At 46.7% G+C, this 17,493-nt stretch overlaps 1 protein-coding gene across 1 annotated transcript; it reads right to left on the reverse strand.

The window, feature by feature from the left end:
- Positions 1 to 2,987: 2,987 nt before the first annotated feature.
- On the reverse strand, positions 2,988 to 15,718 carry LOC129672209 (UL16-binding protein 6-like). The gene is made up of 7 exons (XM_055601507.1): positions 15,642 to 15,718; positions 10,051 to 10,226; positions 9,566 to 9,601; positions 5,557 to 5,808; positions 4,949 to 5,224; positions 4,274 to 4,426; positions 2,988 to 3,201 (listed from the first exon to the last, which is right to left on the reverse strand). Exons 1-7 carry the CDS (start codon positions 15,716 to 15,718, stop codon positions 3,086 to 3,088), a joined length of 1,086 nt encoding a protein of 361 aa, XP_055457482.1. The 3' UTR covers positions 2,988 to 3,085.
- Between the last annotated feature and the right edge of the window lie 1,775 nt (positions 15,719 to 17,493).

Below are 17,493 nucleotides of genomic sequence, written 5' to 3' on the forward strand. Positions count from 1 at the left end.
AAAAAAAAAAAAAAAAAAAAAAAGTTGTTTTAGGGACTGGAGAGATGGCCAGTGGTTAAGAACACTGGCTGCTCTTCCAGAGAATATAGGTTCAAGTCTCAGCACCTACATGAGGCTTACAATGGTCTGTAACTCCAGTTCTAGGGATCAGATGTCTCTGGCTTCTGTCAGCTTTGCATGACATGATCCACATACATATGTGCAGGCAAAGCACCCATACACATGTAATGAAAATAAACATTAAGGAGGAATACAGATAAAATAACAGTAAGTCTTTAAACTAAAGCAAGGAAGACTACCTGCTGTAAACACCTAAGCAGGCATTCCTCTTCATGATGGTTCCTGAGTCGCAGCGGCAGGAATTGTGATGGAGCTGTGCCAGCAGTGGGCAGGTACTCTGCAGACTCACCTTCTTGGCCCTTTGACCACAAACAACACATTCTTCTTTTATTTCTTTTTGCTTTTTCAACACAAGGTGTCTATGTGTAGTCCTGCCTGTGCTGAACCTTCCTCTGTTGACCAGATTCCTCTAACTCAGAGATTTGCCTGCCTCTGCCTCCAGAATGCTGGGACTGAAGGCATGAGCCATCAAACCCAGCTAACAACACATTTCTCATTAATATATACAAAATAATACAAAAGATAAATCAATAAATAATGTGTGAATACCAAGCGTAAAGCTAGAAAAGTGGAATGAAGTTCAGCAAGAATTAAATGCAGAGTAGAAACAATAGGGAAAATCAATCAAAACAAAGTTCTTTTCAAAGTGACCTTGAGAGATTTTATGCAGATCAACTAGGAACAAAGGGACTACTACAACTATTTAATCTCAAATGAAAGAGAGGCATTTGGAGTAAAAACTTATTTGACTTGTGAAGTAAAACAGTTACAAGAGAATATTCTGAAAATTTCATGTAACAACTGTATAATGTAAACACGCACACATTTGCAGAAACCTGATCATCTGTAAAATAATCAGGTAAAGAACGTTTAAAAACATCTGACTAGAAAGATGACATTGTAAACACAAAAAGGCAGCAATCAGACAGCTTCCACTGAGGAACATGGAGGACGGACATACCTGTTCTGAGCTGTTCACCAGAGAAGACGCCTCAGACATTTTTTAAATTTTTATTTTTTATATTAATTACAGTTTATTCACTTTGTATCTCCGCTGTAGCTCTCTCCCTCCTCCCCTCACAATCCCACCCTCCCTCCCTCATCTCCTCCCATGCCCCTCTGCAAGTCCACTGAATAGTGGAGGTCCTCCTCCCCTTCCATCTGACCCTGGCTTGTCTGGTCTCATCTGAACTGGCTGCATTGTCCTCCTCTGTGGCTTGGCAAGGCTGCTCCCCCATTCAGGGGAGGCAGTCAAAGAACCAGCCACTGACAGACACAGTCCATGTTCCCCTTACTAGGGTACCCACTTGGACACTGAGTTGCCATGGGCTACATCTGAGCAGAGGTTCTAGGTTATCTCCATGAATGGACTTTTGTTAGAGTATCATTCTCAGAAAAGACCCCTGTGCCCTGATATTTTGGTTCTGTTGCTATGCTTGTGGAGCTCCTGTCCTCTCCAGGTCTTACTATATCCCCCTTCTTTCTTGAGATTCCATTTTTTAATTAATTTGTTTACTTACATTCTGACCACAGTTTCCCCTTCGTCCTCTCTACACCCACCCCCAAATGTGGTGTTTAAGCCCATTAAAAGTGTGTATTAGCTAGCCTGTGACTACTCTGGGTGTTCTGGATCCCACTGTAGCAAGGACCCTTTATCAGGGAGAGCTTTAAGCACAAAAACCAGGTTCTGGGTTGACATACTTAAGTTAACAGGAATAGTTAGCAAGAAGCAGAACTACAGAAGCCAAAAAGCAAGGTTAGTACATTTAGAGACTTTCCCAGAACTATGGACTTTGATGGATTAGGTCCTTGTTTTTGTTTGGCAGGTGGTGCTGTGTGCTGAGTTTTACAGCCTGAATGACACCATCATGGAGTCAGTGGTGCTAAGGTCTTGAGCCCTCCTAGAGTTGACACTGACTTCTACTGAACACCGAGTCCTCGGGTTCGGTTTCCTGTGATTAGCTGTTGCAGGTCCCCTGCAGTGACACCTCAGGTTCTTTAATAGTGCCAGTCTACTTAATGCCGCTAAATTACTATTAATTTGGTGAAATAGTCAGTTTTGAAGCTCTAACACTCTAATAGCACACCATTAGAGCTTAAAGTCCAATATCAGTCAGGCATGGTGGCAAACGCCTTTAAGCCTGAGGAGGAGGAGGTGGAGGCAGCAGGATCTCTGTCAGCACCAGGCCAGCCTGGTCTACACAGGGAGACCCTGCTTCAAAACAACTGTTTTCAATCGTGAATTCTGCACTTTATATCCTCCATATTTTTAGGATCCTATTGTTATTGTTGTTTTTATGTGTGTCACCATGTGTGTGTACATGTGTGTACACTGTGTGTGTGTGTGAGTGTTAGTGCACTGTGGCTGCACAGGCCTTGCTCTGAAGAGAGACGCTTCTCTGTGCAGTGGAGAGCACCACTAACTAAGGGAGAACCTGCATCAGAGGGCGTGGACTCAGCAGTGACAGCTTCAGGACCTTCAGGCTTTCACCGCCAGAGGCCCCTGCAGGGGCAGCTGGCCTGCTGGACTGAGCAGCTCCCGAGTTCTCTGCTCTGCACCTGCGTGCAGCCCTTGACAGACTGCCTGGTGCGTGTCACACAAACTAATCTCACAATAGTAATACTATTAAAATATCACTTTTTATAAAATAGTTCTCTCCTAACATATGTAGCCATATACCAATGGCAGATATAGTTCTTCTTTCCAAGAAAGAAGAGAAGCTGCTTCGTACAGGGTCTATGCCTCACACTGACATAGATACTGACAAGTTACATAAACAGGAGTAAAAACCTCACCTTCCAGCTAAGGAGGTCTGGTTACCCCGTTTCTGTGCTTGTAAGGATACATAACAACTTCAAGTAGGTCTATATTAAGTGCAAATTCCCACCAGGGAGCACCAAGAGAAGGAGGACCAGGTGATAAGAAAGGGCCCAAACTATCACAGAGTAGAAAGAACATGAAATGTTATGCCAGGAGCATGACGATTCCTCTGGTTGATGCAGAGGAGAAGGGAGAGAAGGGCTGAGGAAAAATGGCTGAACCGGATGAATTCTCATCATGTTCTCTGGAGCATCTCCAACCTAGAGCAAGGAAACACGTCTTTTGAATGTTCTGGGGAAAGCCTGGGTCAGTTCTCCTGGGTGACCTGGACAGTCATCACCACCCCAGTCGCCCTCCCTGGGGGTCATCGTTTCCCTCCCCCATCACTCCTGCACTCTACATCCTGGAGCATCTCCTGTCTTCCTCCCTCCTTTCCCGTGTTCCATGGTCAGCCCTGGCCTGCTGCAGAGCATGGAAGTTCAGGATAAAGCAGTAATGACTAGCAGTAATGCTCCCTGACTCAGGGCCTGATGGGAGAAGCCACAGGAGCTGGCAGGAGCCCTAGCCAGAGAGGATCCTGGGTCCCGGTTGTCCAGACGGTGAGTGGGGTCTGAGACATCTCTTCTGCTTCATTCTAACCCTCTCAACAAGTGAGAGTGGCACACAGCTGTGGGTTTGGCTGTCCTGCGCCACCTTGTCCCTCTGTGCAGTCCAGATGGGAGCAGTGGCCTCCAACAGCAGCTCAGTCCCACCTGCCTCCAGTGGGAACCCTGCCCCCGGCGGCGGCAGCTGCGTGATTCGTTTCTGTGTGTGTGAGTGTTAGCCTGCATGTGTGTCAGGCACGGTGTGAATGCCTGCTGTCTGTGGGGAAGAAGGGCCTGGAACCCCTGGACCTGGAGCTGTAGATGGCCGTGAGCTGGCATGTGGGTGCTGGGAACAAACCCTGGTCTGATGCAGGAGCAGCAGGTGGTCTTGCCAACTCCTTATTTTATCTTCTTTATCACCGTCTGTGGAATCCTCTTCCCTCTACACATTAGTCTAAAAACCACCTCCTTCTCTCGTGTCTCTACGGTCCCCACATCTGCAGCATGAGAAGCTCCTAAGTAGGGACCCGCTCTAACCAGGCACTTGCTCTGTTCCCTTGTCATTCCCACTAGGCTGTGAAAGACTGCTCTCCTGTCAAGACTCAGTGTGCACCAGCTATTGCTGGCAGATGATATGAACTCCCCATCTCCTCCTTCCTTTCCCAGTAAGATGCTACAGCTGGGGGATGACAGCAAAACTGCCAGAGCTCACCCCTGCTTCCTCACTCTTCACCCATCTGTCCCTTACCCCACTTCCAACACCGTCCTCCATAACTGTCCTTGTCGAGGATTCTCAGAAGACACATAAAAATGGAAGGGAGGAGTATCAGTAGGACAGAGAAGTGGGGCTTGGTGGCCATGGAAGAATGCTGGTCCACACTAGGGGTAGTTGGCGGTGAGGCTGAAATAGAAATACAAGTTGAGTCTTTGACCGGACCTCAAATCCGAAGAAATGTCACCTTAGCTTCTGGGTCCTCAGGTAATTCAGTGGACACACCGAGTCTCCCCTCTTTGCTATGAACAACTGTTTGTATGGTCCTGAGAAGGAAGGGGGAGGGGATGTCCCTGTCCTCAAAAGAGTCATGTAGCTATGGTAGGGGAAGCAGGGTAATGATGGGATCTCATTTTTCTTGATGGCAGAAGAGCAGCTGAGCTGTAAGGGTCGTGGCAGAGAAGAAAAAAGAATTCAGGTGAGATGAAAATAAACAGTGAGCAAAGACCAGGAAATCAAAAGATGCCCAGTCTGTGTCACCCAGAGACAGCCACAGAGAGTGACCAATGTAAAAACACCCAGTGAGATAGGAGAGGAGGACAAAGGAAATGAATGATGAAAAGAATGGACATTAACTCAATAACTCATGGTGATGCTATCACACACTCACACCTCATATAAACAGAGCTTTCTCCCCCTCTTCCCAGTTACCTGTAGGCTCCAAATTTTCTTCACAGTACAACGTGGTCTCCCTAACCCAACTTCTGCATTCGCCCTGTGAGATCCTGTTTAAGAGGTCAATTACTTTCTCAATTTTCTCTGCCATCTCTTTTGTCCAGGTGGATCCAGAATCCATTTCAGGCCCCTTCTTAGTATTTGAGTCAATATGGAATGTTTTGGGTCCATTGAGGCTCAAGTCCCAGGATCTGCTGAAACCTCCATCTCCTTCATTCCAGCAACATATCTTGGCCTGCAGAGTGAGGGGCTCTGTGCCCATTTGAAAGAGATCAGCCTCTGGACTTGATGAACCTATCTGCCTACCCACCCTCCATCCCCAGCCTCTGACCTTGCTGTACCCTCCACTTTGTCCTTTCTGCTGGACCTCTCATGAGGACTACCAGTGATTCACTTTCTTTCTCCATGAAAACAATGAATGTCCTTAATCTGTCACAAATCCTGTTCCTTCCTTCAGGGGCCATCTGATATGTTCTTTTACTTACTTCGTAGCAGTGGGGATTGAACCTATGGCCTCATGCATGCCTGCCAAGCACTCTCCACTGAACTACATCCCCAGCCCTATGCGGCCATTCAAAACTTACCTATAATTGTACTATACTCCTGCCTTACTTGATACAGCACGTCTTTGAAAAGGTAAACTTCATCTTTCAAAGTGTTAACCACTTTTTCGCAGACTGTCATGTTATTTGGTCTGTTTCTCGGAACATTATGACACTTCTTGTCCTTGTAGAGAAGAAAAGTCCCTTCTGGTTGGCCTTGGACTGACTGATTGTAACTCCATTGTCCAGACCCTGACCTGCCAACTGTGAAGCCACAGCAAACACCAGCAGCCTCTGTGAAAGAAACATGCAGTAAGGTTAGGGGTGTGGAGCAAGGGACTCAGAGACAGGCTCTGCCTGTGACACCAAGAAAGTCCACCTGAAAGGGTGTCTTTAAAAAGAGAGGAGAAAGGGCAAGTGGAGAGAGGAGAAAATCTGGACTGATTTGTAATTTCAGATCATAGAACTGAACATCTTTGCTGGTTAGCTGTAACTGTAAGTTTGATACAGCCTAGAGGCACCTAGAAGGGAGTCTCTCTTGAGGGACTGTTCTGACTGTCAGTGATGCAGGAACAGCCAGCCTGCCAAGGGCATTACCATTCCCTGGCCAGGCTGTCTCTGGCTGGATGAGAAATAGAGCTATGCAGGAGCTAGTTATCCACAGCAAGCATCATCCTACAGGGTTCCTGCTGGGCCTCTCCAGCTGTGAAGCAAGTTCCTTGTTCATAATTCTGTGTGGAGTAGCAAGCAGGCTGCCTCTGAGCTCCTGTCCTGACTTCCCCAGTGGCAGACTGTGACTTAGAATTAGAAGTCTAATACAGAAGTTTCTCCCTGAATTTGCTTTTGGCCAGAGTGTTTTTATCACACAACAGAATGAAACCAGAACGGCCCATTGGCAGATTCCCTGGACATAACACGGAGTTCCAGGAAGGGCCTCCTGGAGCTGCTCAGAGGATAGCACACACTACAAGACAAGGAAAATGCAGGATGTTAAGTCTGGTAGTAGGAGAATGGTGATCAAAAATCTCAGGGACATGCATGTGCCAGAGTGGATGTAACAGCAAACATTTCTGGGGAGGCATGGAGAGTCCAGGCTGCTCTGTGGGATGCTGGCACACCCTGTGGAGAAGCAGATTCAGCAGGACCAGAGAGAAGGGAGTCAGCATGTGAGGAGCTCAGAGGGGGTGCTGAAGGCTCAAGGCTGGACTGGTGTTAGCAAACTATCTCTAAGCTGGAATCTCAACAGTATGGCACAGAAAAGTTCCATCACATAGAACAGTCAGGAGACAGTCACATCACGGCCATGGTCCACTGAGGAGAAAAGGGGACACAGATTGGGCCTGACTATTTAATGTGGGTCATGGCTAACAGAACACAAAGATCATAACTATAGAAAGATTGTTAGCCAGTGCAGAAACGGCTGGATTTTAATAATTAAAGACAAAACAGATGACCAAGAAGCTGAAAGCTTCTGCCTCTTCAGAACTGCAGACTCCTGTGCCCACTATGTGAGGCTGAACCACCCACGTTAGAGAGGAGATGCAGGGGTTATGGGCACTTGTTGCTCTTCCTGAGGGCCCATGTTGGTTCTCAGCAATCACACAAGGTGGCTCTGTACCACCGCCTGTGACTTCAGTGTCAGGGGGTCTGATGCCCTCTTTGGCCTCCAAAGACACCAGGCATCTATGTGGTGCACATACATATATGCCTCATGTCAAAACCCTCATGTGCATAATATAAATCTAAAAAAAAAAAAAAAAAAAACAATTATACTCAAACCTCCTCAAAGACAGACCCAGATTCCCTTCCTAGGAGGACAGTTTGGGTCCCAACAAGCAGGGACCACTCATCTCCACAGCAAGTGCAGTGATTCTCTCTGTCTGGCTTCCTTACCCCCCTGTCACTCAGGTGTGAGCCCCTACATGCCTCTGTGGACATCTAGTGTGGTGGTTTGAACCACCCTTCTTCTATAGAGTGAGACAATCGAATACTTGGTCCTCCGTTGATTGGTTTGGGGGGTCTGGCCTTGCTGAAGGAAATATGTCACTGGGGCTCTGGCTATGAATTCCCATCCCATTTCTCCAACCCTAGACCTTTCTTGAGGTTTAAGATGCAGGCTCTCAGCTGGGCATCCTATCACATGGGTCTACTTGCAGCACTTGAGAGGCAGAGGCAGGCAGATCTTCATGAGTTTGAGACCAGCCTGCTCTACATAGTGATTCCTAGGAAACTGGAACTATGTAGTGAGACCTTGTCTCTAAACCAAACCAAATTAAACAAAACAAAACCAAATTAAACATATGTGGGCTCTCAACTTGCTGCTCCAGCCACCGTGACTGGTGCCATGCTTCCCTGCTGTGAGGTGATGGACTTGTGTCCCCGGAAACTATACGGTTCCCTAAACCCTTTGTTCTGTATGTTCTTGTGGCTGTGATCTTTTTTCACAGCAACAGAAAAGTACCTAATACCATGATCATATAAATATTGAAGTCTTCTCAGGCTAGATCATCTCTGTTACTCCTGCTCACCTCTGCTCTTACAGCTTGAAAGCAGCCAGAGACGATCCATCCATAAAGAGTATGACTGTACTTGCCTCTAGAGCCCTATGACCCAGAACAATCTCTCAGCCCAATGTTGTCAGTGCTAGGAAATGGCCCTGGGTGGAGACCATGGCAGTTCCTAATCGGAGAATCACCTTGCTTGGGCAGAAGCCAGCCAGGCCCACCTGCAGCAGGGAAAATGCACTTCATTTCACAGTGGCTCCTGGCATGGTACTGGGTTCTGGGACAGAGAGTCAGCATAGAACCCAGTGCTGTCTGGGAAACATGCAGCTTTCCCAGGACTTTTGAAGACACTCTGGGGGGATGGTCACCAATCCTGGTACATGGAGTATTCCCTAATCTGGCTTAGAGGACACATCTGCTGTCTCATTCATCAGCTTGTGACCTTCTGCTGCTGTCCCACCAAATGCAGAATTGAGTATTTGATGCAGAGAAAGATACAGTGAGGCTCCCTGGACTGAATAAAAATGAGTGCCTGCATTTACAGAGCAAAAGGACCCTGTCCTGCCTAATGAACACCACTATTTGGTGCCACCTCCCCAGGAGGCAGACTACATGGGCCTGGGAGCAAGGGCAGCAGCTTCCATAGCTCCCCACCCAGTCCATTGCCAGGGCCCTCCCTAGAGGACAAGGTGCTCCAGCCCTGAGTAGCTGGGGTGTCTTAAGGCATGAGCTCACATTGCTTCCTGGTGGGTGAGCAGTGAAAAGGCATTTTATGATTTGGAAAGTTGGGAAGGCTAGATGGGCAGGGAAGGGAGCTGAGCAGCTGGGTGGTTGATGAGTCCTGTCTGCATTGAAGATGAGTCTGGTGTCACAGTCTTGTAACCCCAGCACTTGGTAGACCAAGGGAGAGAAAGGCTTGTTTCAGAGTCTATAGTGTGGGCTACATAGTGAGAAGCCTTGCCTTAAAATAAAACAATTCTAGAATGAAAAAAGGAAAAAAAAATGAGGGGAGGGGACAAGAATGTGGGAGGTGTGGCCATCTTGTCCCTGGTAGCTGGGGTCTGCTGGAGAAGTATCATGAGAAGGTGGGAAAGAAAGTTCAAGGGCAAAGGGGACATGAATGGTGGAGGGCTTTGAGGAATGCCCAGGGAAGGCAGTCTCCTGAACTAGCATGCCTTAGGTCCAGGGGTCTGACACAGCCTCATGGAGGGGTTTTGCCCTGTGTCCAGCACATCCTGTCCTGGTGACTGGGCTTTAGGCTTCCTGCAGCCCCAGAAGGTGTTGAGGGCTTCACCAGGAATTTCCCCCTGTCCCCCACCCTCTCCAGCGCCGCCCTCCTCTGTAATTTTCCCCCTAACTTCTTCAATCCACTGAAGCCTGGGTGGGACAGAGACAGAGTCTGGGTTCCTGGTCGCTGAGGTGGTGAAGAAAAGAAGCCCAGGGCTTCCTGGTAGCCCAGGACCCCGGAATTCATGGCTGAGATCCTGGTCTGTCCTCCATGTCCCTCACTCTCACCCCCACCCCCTATATGGACCCTGGGAACTCACCATGGGACAGCGTGGTCTGCACGAAGCTCAGGAGAACTAAAAGTGTCACAGTCAGGGAATGACAGCGCTTGGTGCTTGCTCCCTCTTTCATGGTTCCTTCCTGAGACAGGGCTATCCGCAGCAGTGGAGCTGGGGAGAGGATGGGGATTCCTCAGGACCCGCGCGCGCGGAGGAAACCCCGCAGAGACCTGCAGCTCCAGGCTCCCGGGCTGTGAAGTCAGGCCTTTCCGGCCCCGCCACGCGGGTTCCTAGTCCACTTTCCCTACGTGACTGCGGGCGTCCTCAGGGCGCTGTGGCTCTGCTCCTCCTCCCTGTCCCCCTGGGCGCGCAGCTAAGACTGTGAACTTTGTAGTCTGAGGGCGATGCGCAGGGCGCCCTCACCCCGCGGTGCCTTCACCTCACTCTGCAGGTTCCTAGTCCACTTTCCCGACGTGTCTGCGGTGACCCCTCCTGGCCCCGTGGTTCTCGTCCTCCCCCCTGCTAACCGAGGTCCCTGTCCCCTCGGGAGCGCGCGGAGGCGATGACTATGAACTTAGCGAACCGAGGGCGCGTGGACGTCTCAGTTCTGAACTGACTGCGCAGGACAAAGTTGTTCAGGGCGCCCACACCCCGCGGCCCCTTCACCTCACTCACCAGCAGTTGAGCCGTCGGGAACTCTGGGCTAGAGTCAGGAAAGACAGAGAAAGAGTGAAGTCTGGGCCTTCAGTGGAGTCCTGTGCCAGCCGCCACCTAATCAGAGAAATTTGCTCCCGCCCATTTCCTCTGGCATCATGTCCACGCCCACAGCGGCCGGGCGGGGCACTCTAAGGCTCCACTCAGGTCCTAGGGGAGGTAGAAGCTCCTGCATTTCCTCTATTTCTCCTCTAGCTCCCCAAGCACCATCTTCTCCTTCAGACCTGCTCTTTCTGGCTTCCTCTATCTCTTTTTCTTCTCCATCCCTGACTCATTTGCTCCCCAGGGTCCTTCTCCATTACCCCTGGTCACCCTTAGGTTCTTTATCATCCCAAGACTGGCCACTGGCCACCCTCCCCCAATGGAGAATACTATAGGAAGTTAATAGCAACTACATACAGCCCTATAGGTCCACTTTGATTATTATGCACATTGTGACAGTATTTCTTCGAATCTGTGAACACAGGTGTGCCCTGCAATTATTTTCCTGTTGGCAGTTTTTCTTACTCAGATTTTTTTTTGCCCCTTTGTCTGAGTTTATTTGTAATTATTTCTTTTTGATGATACTGACAGGGAAGCAGTCCTCTTAGTTTAATTTTCAGCTCATTGGTTATTAGTGTATGTAAATACAAGTGATTTTTAAATTCTACAATACTTGATTTAGTACTCCTAATTCTACTTTGCTGGGCCCTTCAGCATTTTCTAAGTTCACTATCATGTCACATACAAGCAGAGACTTCTTAACCTCTTCCTTTCCACTCTTGAAGCATTTCCTTTCAATACTCTAGCTGTTGAGTACAAGTTGTTAAGACTGAACCTCCTGGGATCAACTTCTCATTGTTAAATATGGTGTTAGCTGTGTTGCATTATAAGTCTCTCTCTCTTTCTCTCTCTCCCTCTCTCTGAGTGTGTGTGTGTCTGGGAGGGAATTCTTCCCATACCTAGTTTATGGATTGATTGTATCAGCAGTGTGTTGAGTTTCCACACCTCTTTCTGCATTTATTGAGGGGATGGTAAACTTGGCCCTTACTTCCCTTCATTTGCTGCAGCACAATGGTTGACTTGGGTCTATTGAGCCTTCCTTGTCCAAGTGAGGGCAGGGAGCTCCAGGGGTGCAGGAACCAGGGTCCTTGTCAGGCTGTTTCTACTTCACTGATTATTTTCTCCTGTAGCTTGTTTTCTAATTTTGCAGATTCTTGTTCCATCATTATATTTTCTGTCTTCTGTTTTCCAGAGGTTACTTCATTTTACATTTATTTCTGAAGTATAAATTAAGGTGGTTGGTTGCAAGCATTGGCTGCCCAGTACTTGCTTTATAAACCAGGCTGATCTTGAACTCAGAGAGATCCACCTACCTCTGCCTCCCAGAGTGCTGGAATTACAGACATGTGCCACCAAGGCCACCTTACATTTTTTTTTTCTTAATCATCCTTTCCCCTGTTTATGGCAGAATCTTTTTTCTGGAATGTTATTTTTAATGTCTGTTTCAAAAAATAACATTTACAAGAGAAGAGTATCTTCAAACGTTCTAATTTACCATAGGAGAAAAGCACATAGAACTACATCTTTTAAATTTTTCTTGTTACATGTGTGTGGATGTTTTGCTTAATGTAGGTGTGTACACCATGGACATACCAGGTGCCTGTGGAGGCCAAAAGAGGATGCCAGGTCCTGGAACTGGGGTTGAAGATGATTGGGTGCCCCCTGTGGGTGTTGCTTATTAAACTTGGGTCTTCTGGAAGAGTGTCCAGTGCCCATAATAACTGAGCCATCTCTCCAGCCTACCCATAGTTTGTTTCTTGGTTTAATCAACAAATCTCAGTGTCTCATGATTACTCAGGTCGTCCAGGAGACCATAACATGGGTCAGCAGATAGCAATTTTTGTTTTCAAATTCTAGCAGAACTAACAAATGAATACAAAGCCCCTGATTCCTGATCATCTTTGTGATTTAGCGTGAATCCCTTGATGAAAATTATATCAGTGTAGCTACACACAAGGCTGAGTGGACAGTTTTTTAGGCCATGTCTCAGTACATGAAAGAGGTAAATGTTTAAAAAGTATTTTTGCCAAGCAGTGGTAGTGCAAGGCTTTAATCTAAGCAGTTGGGAAGCAGAGGCAGGCAAATCTCTGAGTTTAGGGCCAGCCTGGTCTACAGAATGAGCTCCAGGAAAGCTTAGGGCTACACAGAGAAACCATGTCTAGAAAACCAAAAACAACACGGGTGAAAAGAGCATGCCACAGGTTATTGCTCTTTCCAGAGTGGTGTTGCATGCTGCCCCCTCAGGACTGGCCATCTGTGTGCTTGTCTGCTCTATGCCAAAACAAACAACACACAACAAAAACCCAAAGCCCAAAGCAAGAACAAAACAACAACAAAAATCTGCCTTATCGAAAGACAGTAATGCACTGAAACTAAAGAGATGACTTCACCTTTCCTCTTTTGAGTTGTTAGAAGAAGGCCTGTGATTCAGCTCTTCCCAGGATCTGTCATTTGAAAACTTTCAGAACACATCACATACTTCGGTGAGTTGTGCTGTCTAGGAAGAGTCCTGTGCTTTGTTTGAGAGTTCACCCTGTAAGGAGGAGGAATGTGGGAAGAGAATGGGCTCATCCTTTCAGAAGCCGGCAAGATCCTGTCTTCAAACAAACAACCAGCAAAAGTTTTATTGTTGATTGTCCCACAAATACTGAAATAGAAGATACATTTTGCTGTCTCAATTTAGATTGTTCTAGAAATGTTAGCAAAAATAAGTTGGGTCTTCTTGAATGTTGCTGGGTCACTGAGAAAGGAGTGCTGAGGTCCCCAGCTCAAATGGCACATTTGCATATTCATGTTTCCTTTGGTTTGTGCATCTTGAAACTTTATGATTTCATGTAGGGTGACCATTGCTTTCTTCTGTTTTCAGCAAAAGCTAGTGGGACCTGACTAAGTTTGCGAGGTTTCTTCATATCCTCCCTGTCCCTGTCCCTAGTCCCCAGTCTTGGCTGGCCTCACCTCCCGCCACTGCCCTCTCCCCCCTTTCTACTTTCTTCCCTGTCCTACTCCAACTGTCCAGAACCCCACCCAAGTCCTTCTTTTTTGCCCCAGCTTTAATCCCCTGTCCTCTGCTGGAAACTCTCAACCTCTCACTCTTCCTCCTTTACCTCCTTTCCCACTTTACCTTCCTTATCCAAGCCCTCACCTCCAATGTCCTCTTTTTATTTTAATTATTATTATTTATTACAATTTATTCACTTTGTATCCCAGCTGTGACCCCCTTCCTCATCTCCTCCCAAACCCACCTCCCTCCCTCTTCTCCTCCTATGCCCCTCCATAGTCCACTGATAGGGGAGGTCCTCCTCCCCTTCCATCTGACTCTAGCCTCTCAGGTCTCATCATGCCTGGCTGTATTGTCTTCCTCTGTGTCCTGGTAAGGCTGCACCCCACCAGGGGGAGGTGATCAGAGAGCCTGCTACTGAGCTCATGCCAGAGAGTGCCCCTGCTCCCCTTAGTAGGGTACCTACTTGGAGACTGAGTCTATGGGCTACATCTGAGCCAGAGTTTTAGGTCCTTTCCATGCATGGTCCTTGGTTGGGGTATCAGTCTCTGAAGGCCCCCAGGACCCAGGTTTTTTTTTTTTTGTTTGTTTGTTTGTTTTTGTTTTTTTGCTCTGTTGGAGCTTTTGGAGCTCCTGTCCGGTCCAGGTATTTCTACCTCCCCCTTCTCTCATAACATTGCATTCCGTCCAAAGTGTGGCTATAAGTCTCAGCTTTTTTTTTTTGATACTTTGATCAGTAGAGTCTTTCAGTGGCTGTCTGTGGTAGGCTCCTGTCCTGTTCCCTGCCCTCTCCTGCTTCTGATGTCTATCAAGTTTGCCCTTCTCAATGAGGATTGAGTAGCTTCCCTAGGGTCTTCCTTGGTTAGTTTCTTTAGGATTATAGATTTTAGTATGTTATCCTATGTTATATCTAAAAACCACCATGTGTTCTTTCTGCTTCTGGGATATCTCACTCAAGACTATCTTTTCTATATTCCACTATTTGCCTACAAATTTCATGATTTCCTTGTTCATAATAGCTGAGTAGTAGTCCATTGTGTAAATGTACTATAGTTTCTGTATTCATTCCTCTGTTAGGGGGCATCTAGGTTGTTTCCAGATTCTGGCTATTACAAATAGAACTGCTAAAAACATGGTTGAAGAAATGTAGACTTTAGCATAGTGAAAGTGGCCATCTTTCCAAAAGCAATCTACAGATTCAATGCAATTCTCATTAAAGTACCAACACAATTCTTTACAGAACTTGAAAGAACAATTCTCTATTTCATATGTAAAAACAAAAGCCAGAATTGCCAAAAAAAAATCCTGTACAATAACACATCTTTTATAGGTATCTCTCTCCCTGATCTCAAGGTGTACTATAGTAAATAAAAATTGCATAGTACTGGCAGAGAAACAGGCTGGAGGATCAATGGAATTGAATAGACTGAGAAATAAACCCACATACATATGGATACTTGATTTTTTACTAAGAAGCCAAAACAATACAATGGAAAAAAGACAGCATCTTCAACAAATGGTGCTTGTGTAACTGGATGTTTACATGTAGAAAAATGCAAATAGATCCATATTTGTCACCCTACACAAAACTAAAGTCCAAGTTGATCAAAGACCTCAACATAGAACCAGACACACTAAACCTGTTAAAAGAAGAAGCAGGGAAGAGCCTTGAACTCATTGGAACATGAGACAACTTCCTGGATACAACACCAACAGCAGAGGCTTTAAGATCAACAATCAATAAATGGGACCTCATGAAACTGAAAATGTTATGTAAAGCAAAGGACACTGTCATCAGAACAAAACAACAGCCTACAGATTGGGAAAGGATCTTCAGCCACCTTGTACCTGAAAGAGGGCTAATATCCAGAATATATAAAGAACCTAAGAAGTTAAAAAACCAACAGAACAAGTCATCCAATTAAGAGATGGGGTACAGAGCTAAACAAAGAATTCTCAATAGAGGAATATCAAATGGTAGAGAAACACTTAAAGAAATGCTCAATGTCTTTAGTCATCAGGGAAATGAAAATCAAAACAACCCCAAGATTTCATCTTACACCCATCAGAATTGCTAAGATCAAAAACTCAAGTGACAACACATACTGGAGAGGATGTGGAGAAAGGGGAACCCTCCTTCATTGCTGGTGGAAATGTAAACTTGTACAACCTCTCAGGAAATCAAACTGGCGCTTTCTCAGACCATTAGGAATGTGTTACCTCAAGATCCAGCTATAGCACTCCGAGGCATATGTATGAAATATGCTCAACTATACAACACCAGTACCCTCCTTCACCCGTCCTCACCCCCTCTTGGCTTTGGGCTGGGTGTGGTACTGCCTGCTGGCCTATTCTTTATCTCACCTCACCGCTGCCTTCCTGCTCTCTCTACCCTTGGAGGCCTCACACTGCTCCTTCTCCCTCTGAAACCTTAGCTCCATGTGCACTGCCTTAGTTTCCTTCTTGCCCTGCCCCTTTCCCTTGCTGTGCTCTCGGCCCCATCCCCAGCAACTGCTTGTTTTGCCTATGCTCCTGCAACCTCTGGCCTGGCTTACCATGTCCTCACTCTTAGCCTTCTTCACCCTCACACACCTCTGCCATGGACTCCCACAACTGCCCTCGGGCCATCCTCTCCCACTGACCCATCAGCCTCCCCTCCCCTTGGTCCTCCTCCTCTTCTTCATCATCCCCACCTCACTTTTCCTGTTTCTTCACTGTCTTCCCTCACCACCTTCCTCCCAACTCCCCCTCATAACACTCCTTTCCAATTCCCCTGGAACTCCTGTCTGCCCTTCTCCCAGCCACAGATTCCTCTCCCATTCCTACTCACTCTTCCTGTTACATCCATTTCCCTTATTCCCTTTACCTTCTCCAGTCCCCTATTCCCCAATCCCTTGTGGCTCTGTAAACTGCCTGGCAGAAATGTAGATATTCCCACCTTTAGCTGCAGCACTGAGGATGAGGTAGGAGGATCTCTATGTATTGAAGTGCAGCCTGGTCTACAAATCAAATTACAGGCCTGCCAGGGCTACACAGTGAGACTCTATCTCAAAAAACCAAAATACCAAGTGAAACAAACAATAGAATAAAAATGAAAGAAGAAAAGAGAAACATTGATATTCTAAAGAGATGCTTGTGTCTGTCAATCCATCAAATTATGGAAACATGGTCTCCAAAAGATGGAGATTTCCCTGAGAATCTCATGCTGGGAGAAGGAAAGGCTCCAGCCAAGGGGCAGGTTGTTTCCTGGGAAAAGCTCTCACACAGCTCTAGCAACTTGCCAGACCACTTACAGGCTGAAACTGGAGGCCACACTAGGATGCTTCAAAGGTGGGCAGGGCCACAGCCTGACTGGGCAACTTAGATGTACAAATCCTTGGTTTCTACTTGAATCTTAGTCTTACTGCAGGACTCCAAGATGGATTTGGGGGTTCACTGGATTATCTGTCCCTCTTCCCAATGTGTGCACGATTGTCAAATTGAGATTCAAATAGGTGCTGAACTACACAGGGTCTCAGAGAGAACCACTTTCTTTACAGAACACATTATTCCTTGCTTCAGGCTCCTTTAGTCCCAACAGTTGGATATGACCCTGTTTTTCTTCTAATATTTTTTAGGGAGTGAGAAAAGCTCTCAAAATTACGTATTATCTCTGGGAAGCCTGAGTCCTTCAATTTTCAGGGAAGATAGAGTAATAATCTGCTTGTTCATTTTTGAGACTGTATTTTAATTGCAATGTTTTCCCCTTTTCTTCTCGTCCCCTAAAACCTTCCCACAGACCTCTCTCTGTCACTTTCAAATCATGGCCTCTTTCTCCATCAGTAGTTATTTCATGCACATATGTATTTGTATATACATTCCCAAGAAGAACCTTTTGAGTCTAAGCAATGTTACTTATACGTATGTTTCCAGGGCTGACCATTTGACACTGGACAACCAATTGGGGTGCTCTTCCTGGAGAGGGCTACCTTTCCTGCTCCTGGGTTTACTCCTTTGCCTCCAGTTCTTTGTGCTGGTGTCCCCGACCCCTGCAGGTTGTTATGGGCAGTGCTCCCCTCCTTGTCAGCTCACATTTAGGCAGTCTGGTCCGGGAGTCTTCATTGGTGTAGCTTCTGATGTTACTCACTGCAAAGCCCCTGATCCTCGGGCTCTTACAGTCTGCCCAGCCCTGGTCTGCAGTGCTCTCTAAGCAGTAGTTGTGGAATGTTGTACAGAT

This window comes from Psammomys obesus, unplaced genomic scaffold (assembly GCF_907164565.1).
Source record: "Psammomys obesus unplaced genomic scaffold, mPsaObe1.curated_primary_1811, whole genome shotgun sequence".
NCBI classification, from domain to species: domain Eukaryota; kingdom Metazoa; phylum Chordata; class Mammalia; order Rodentia; family Muridae; genus Psammomys; species Psammomys obesus.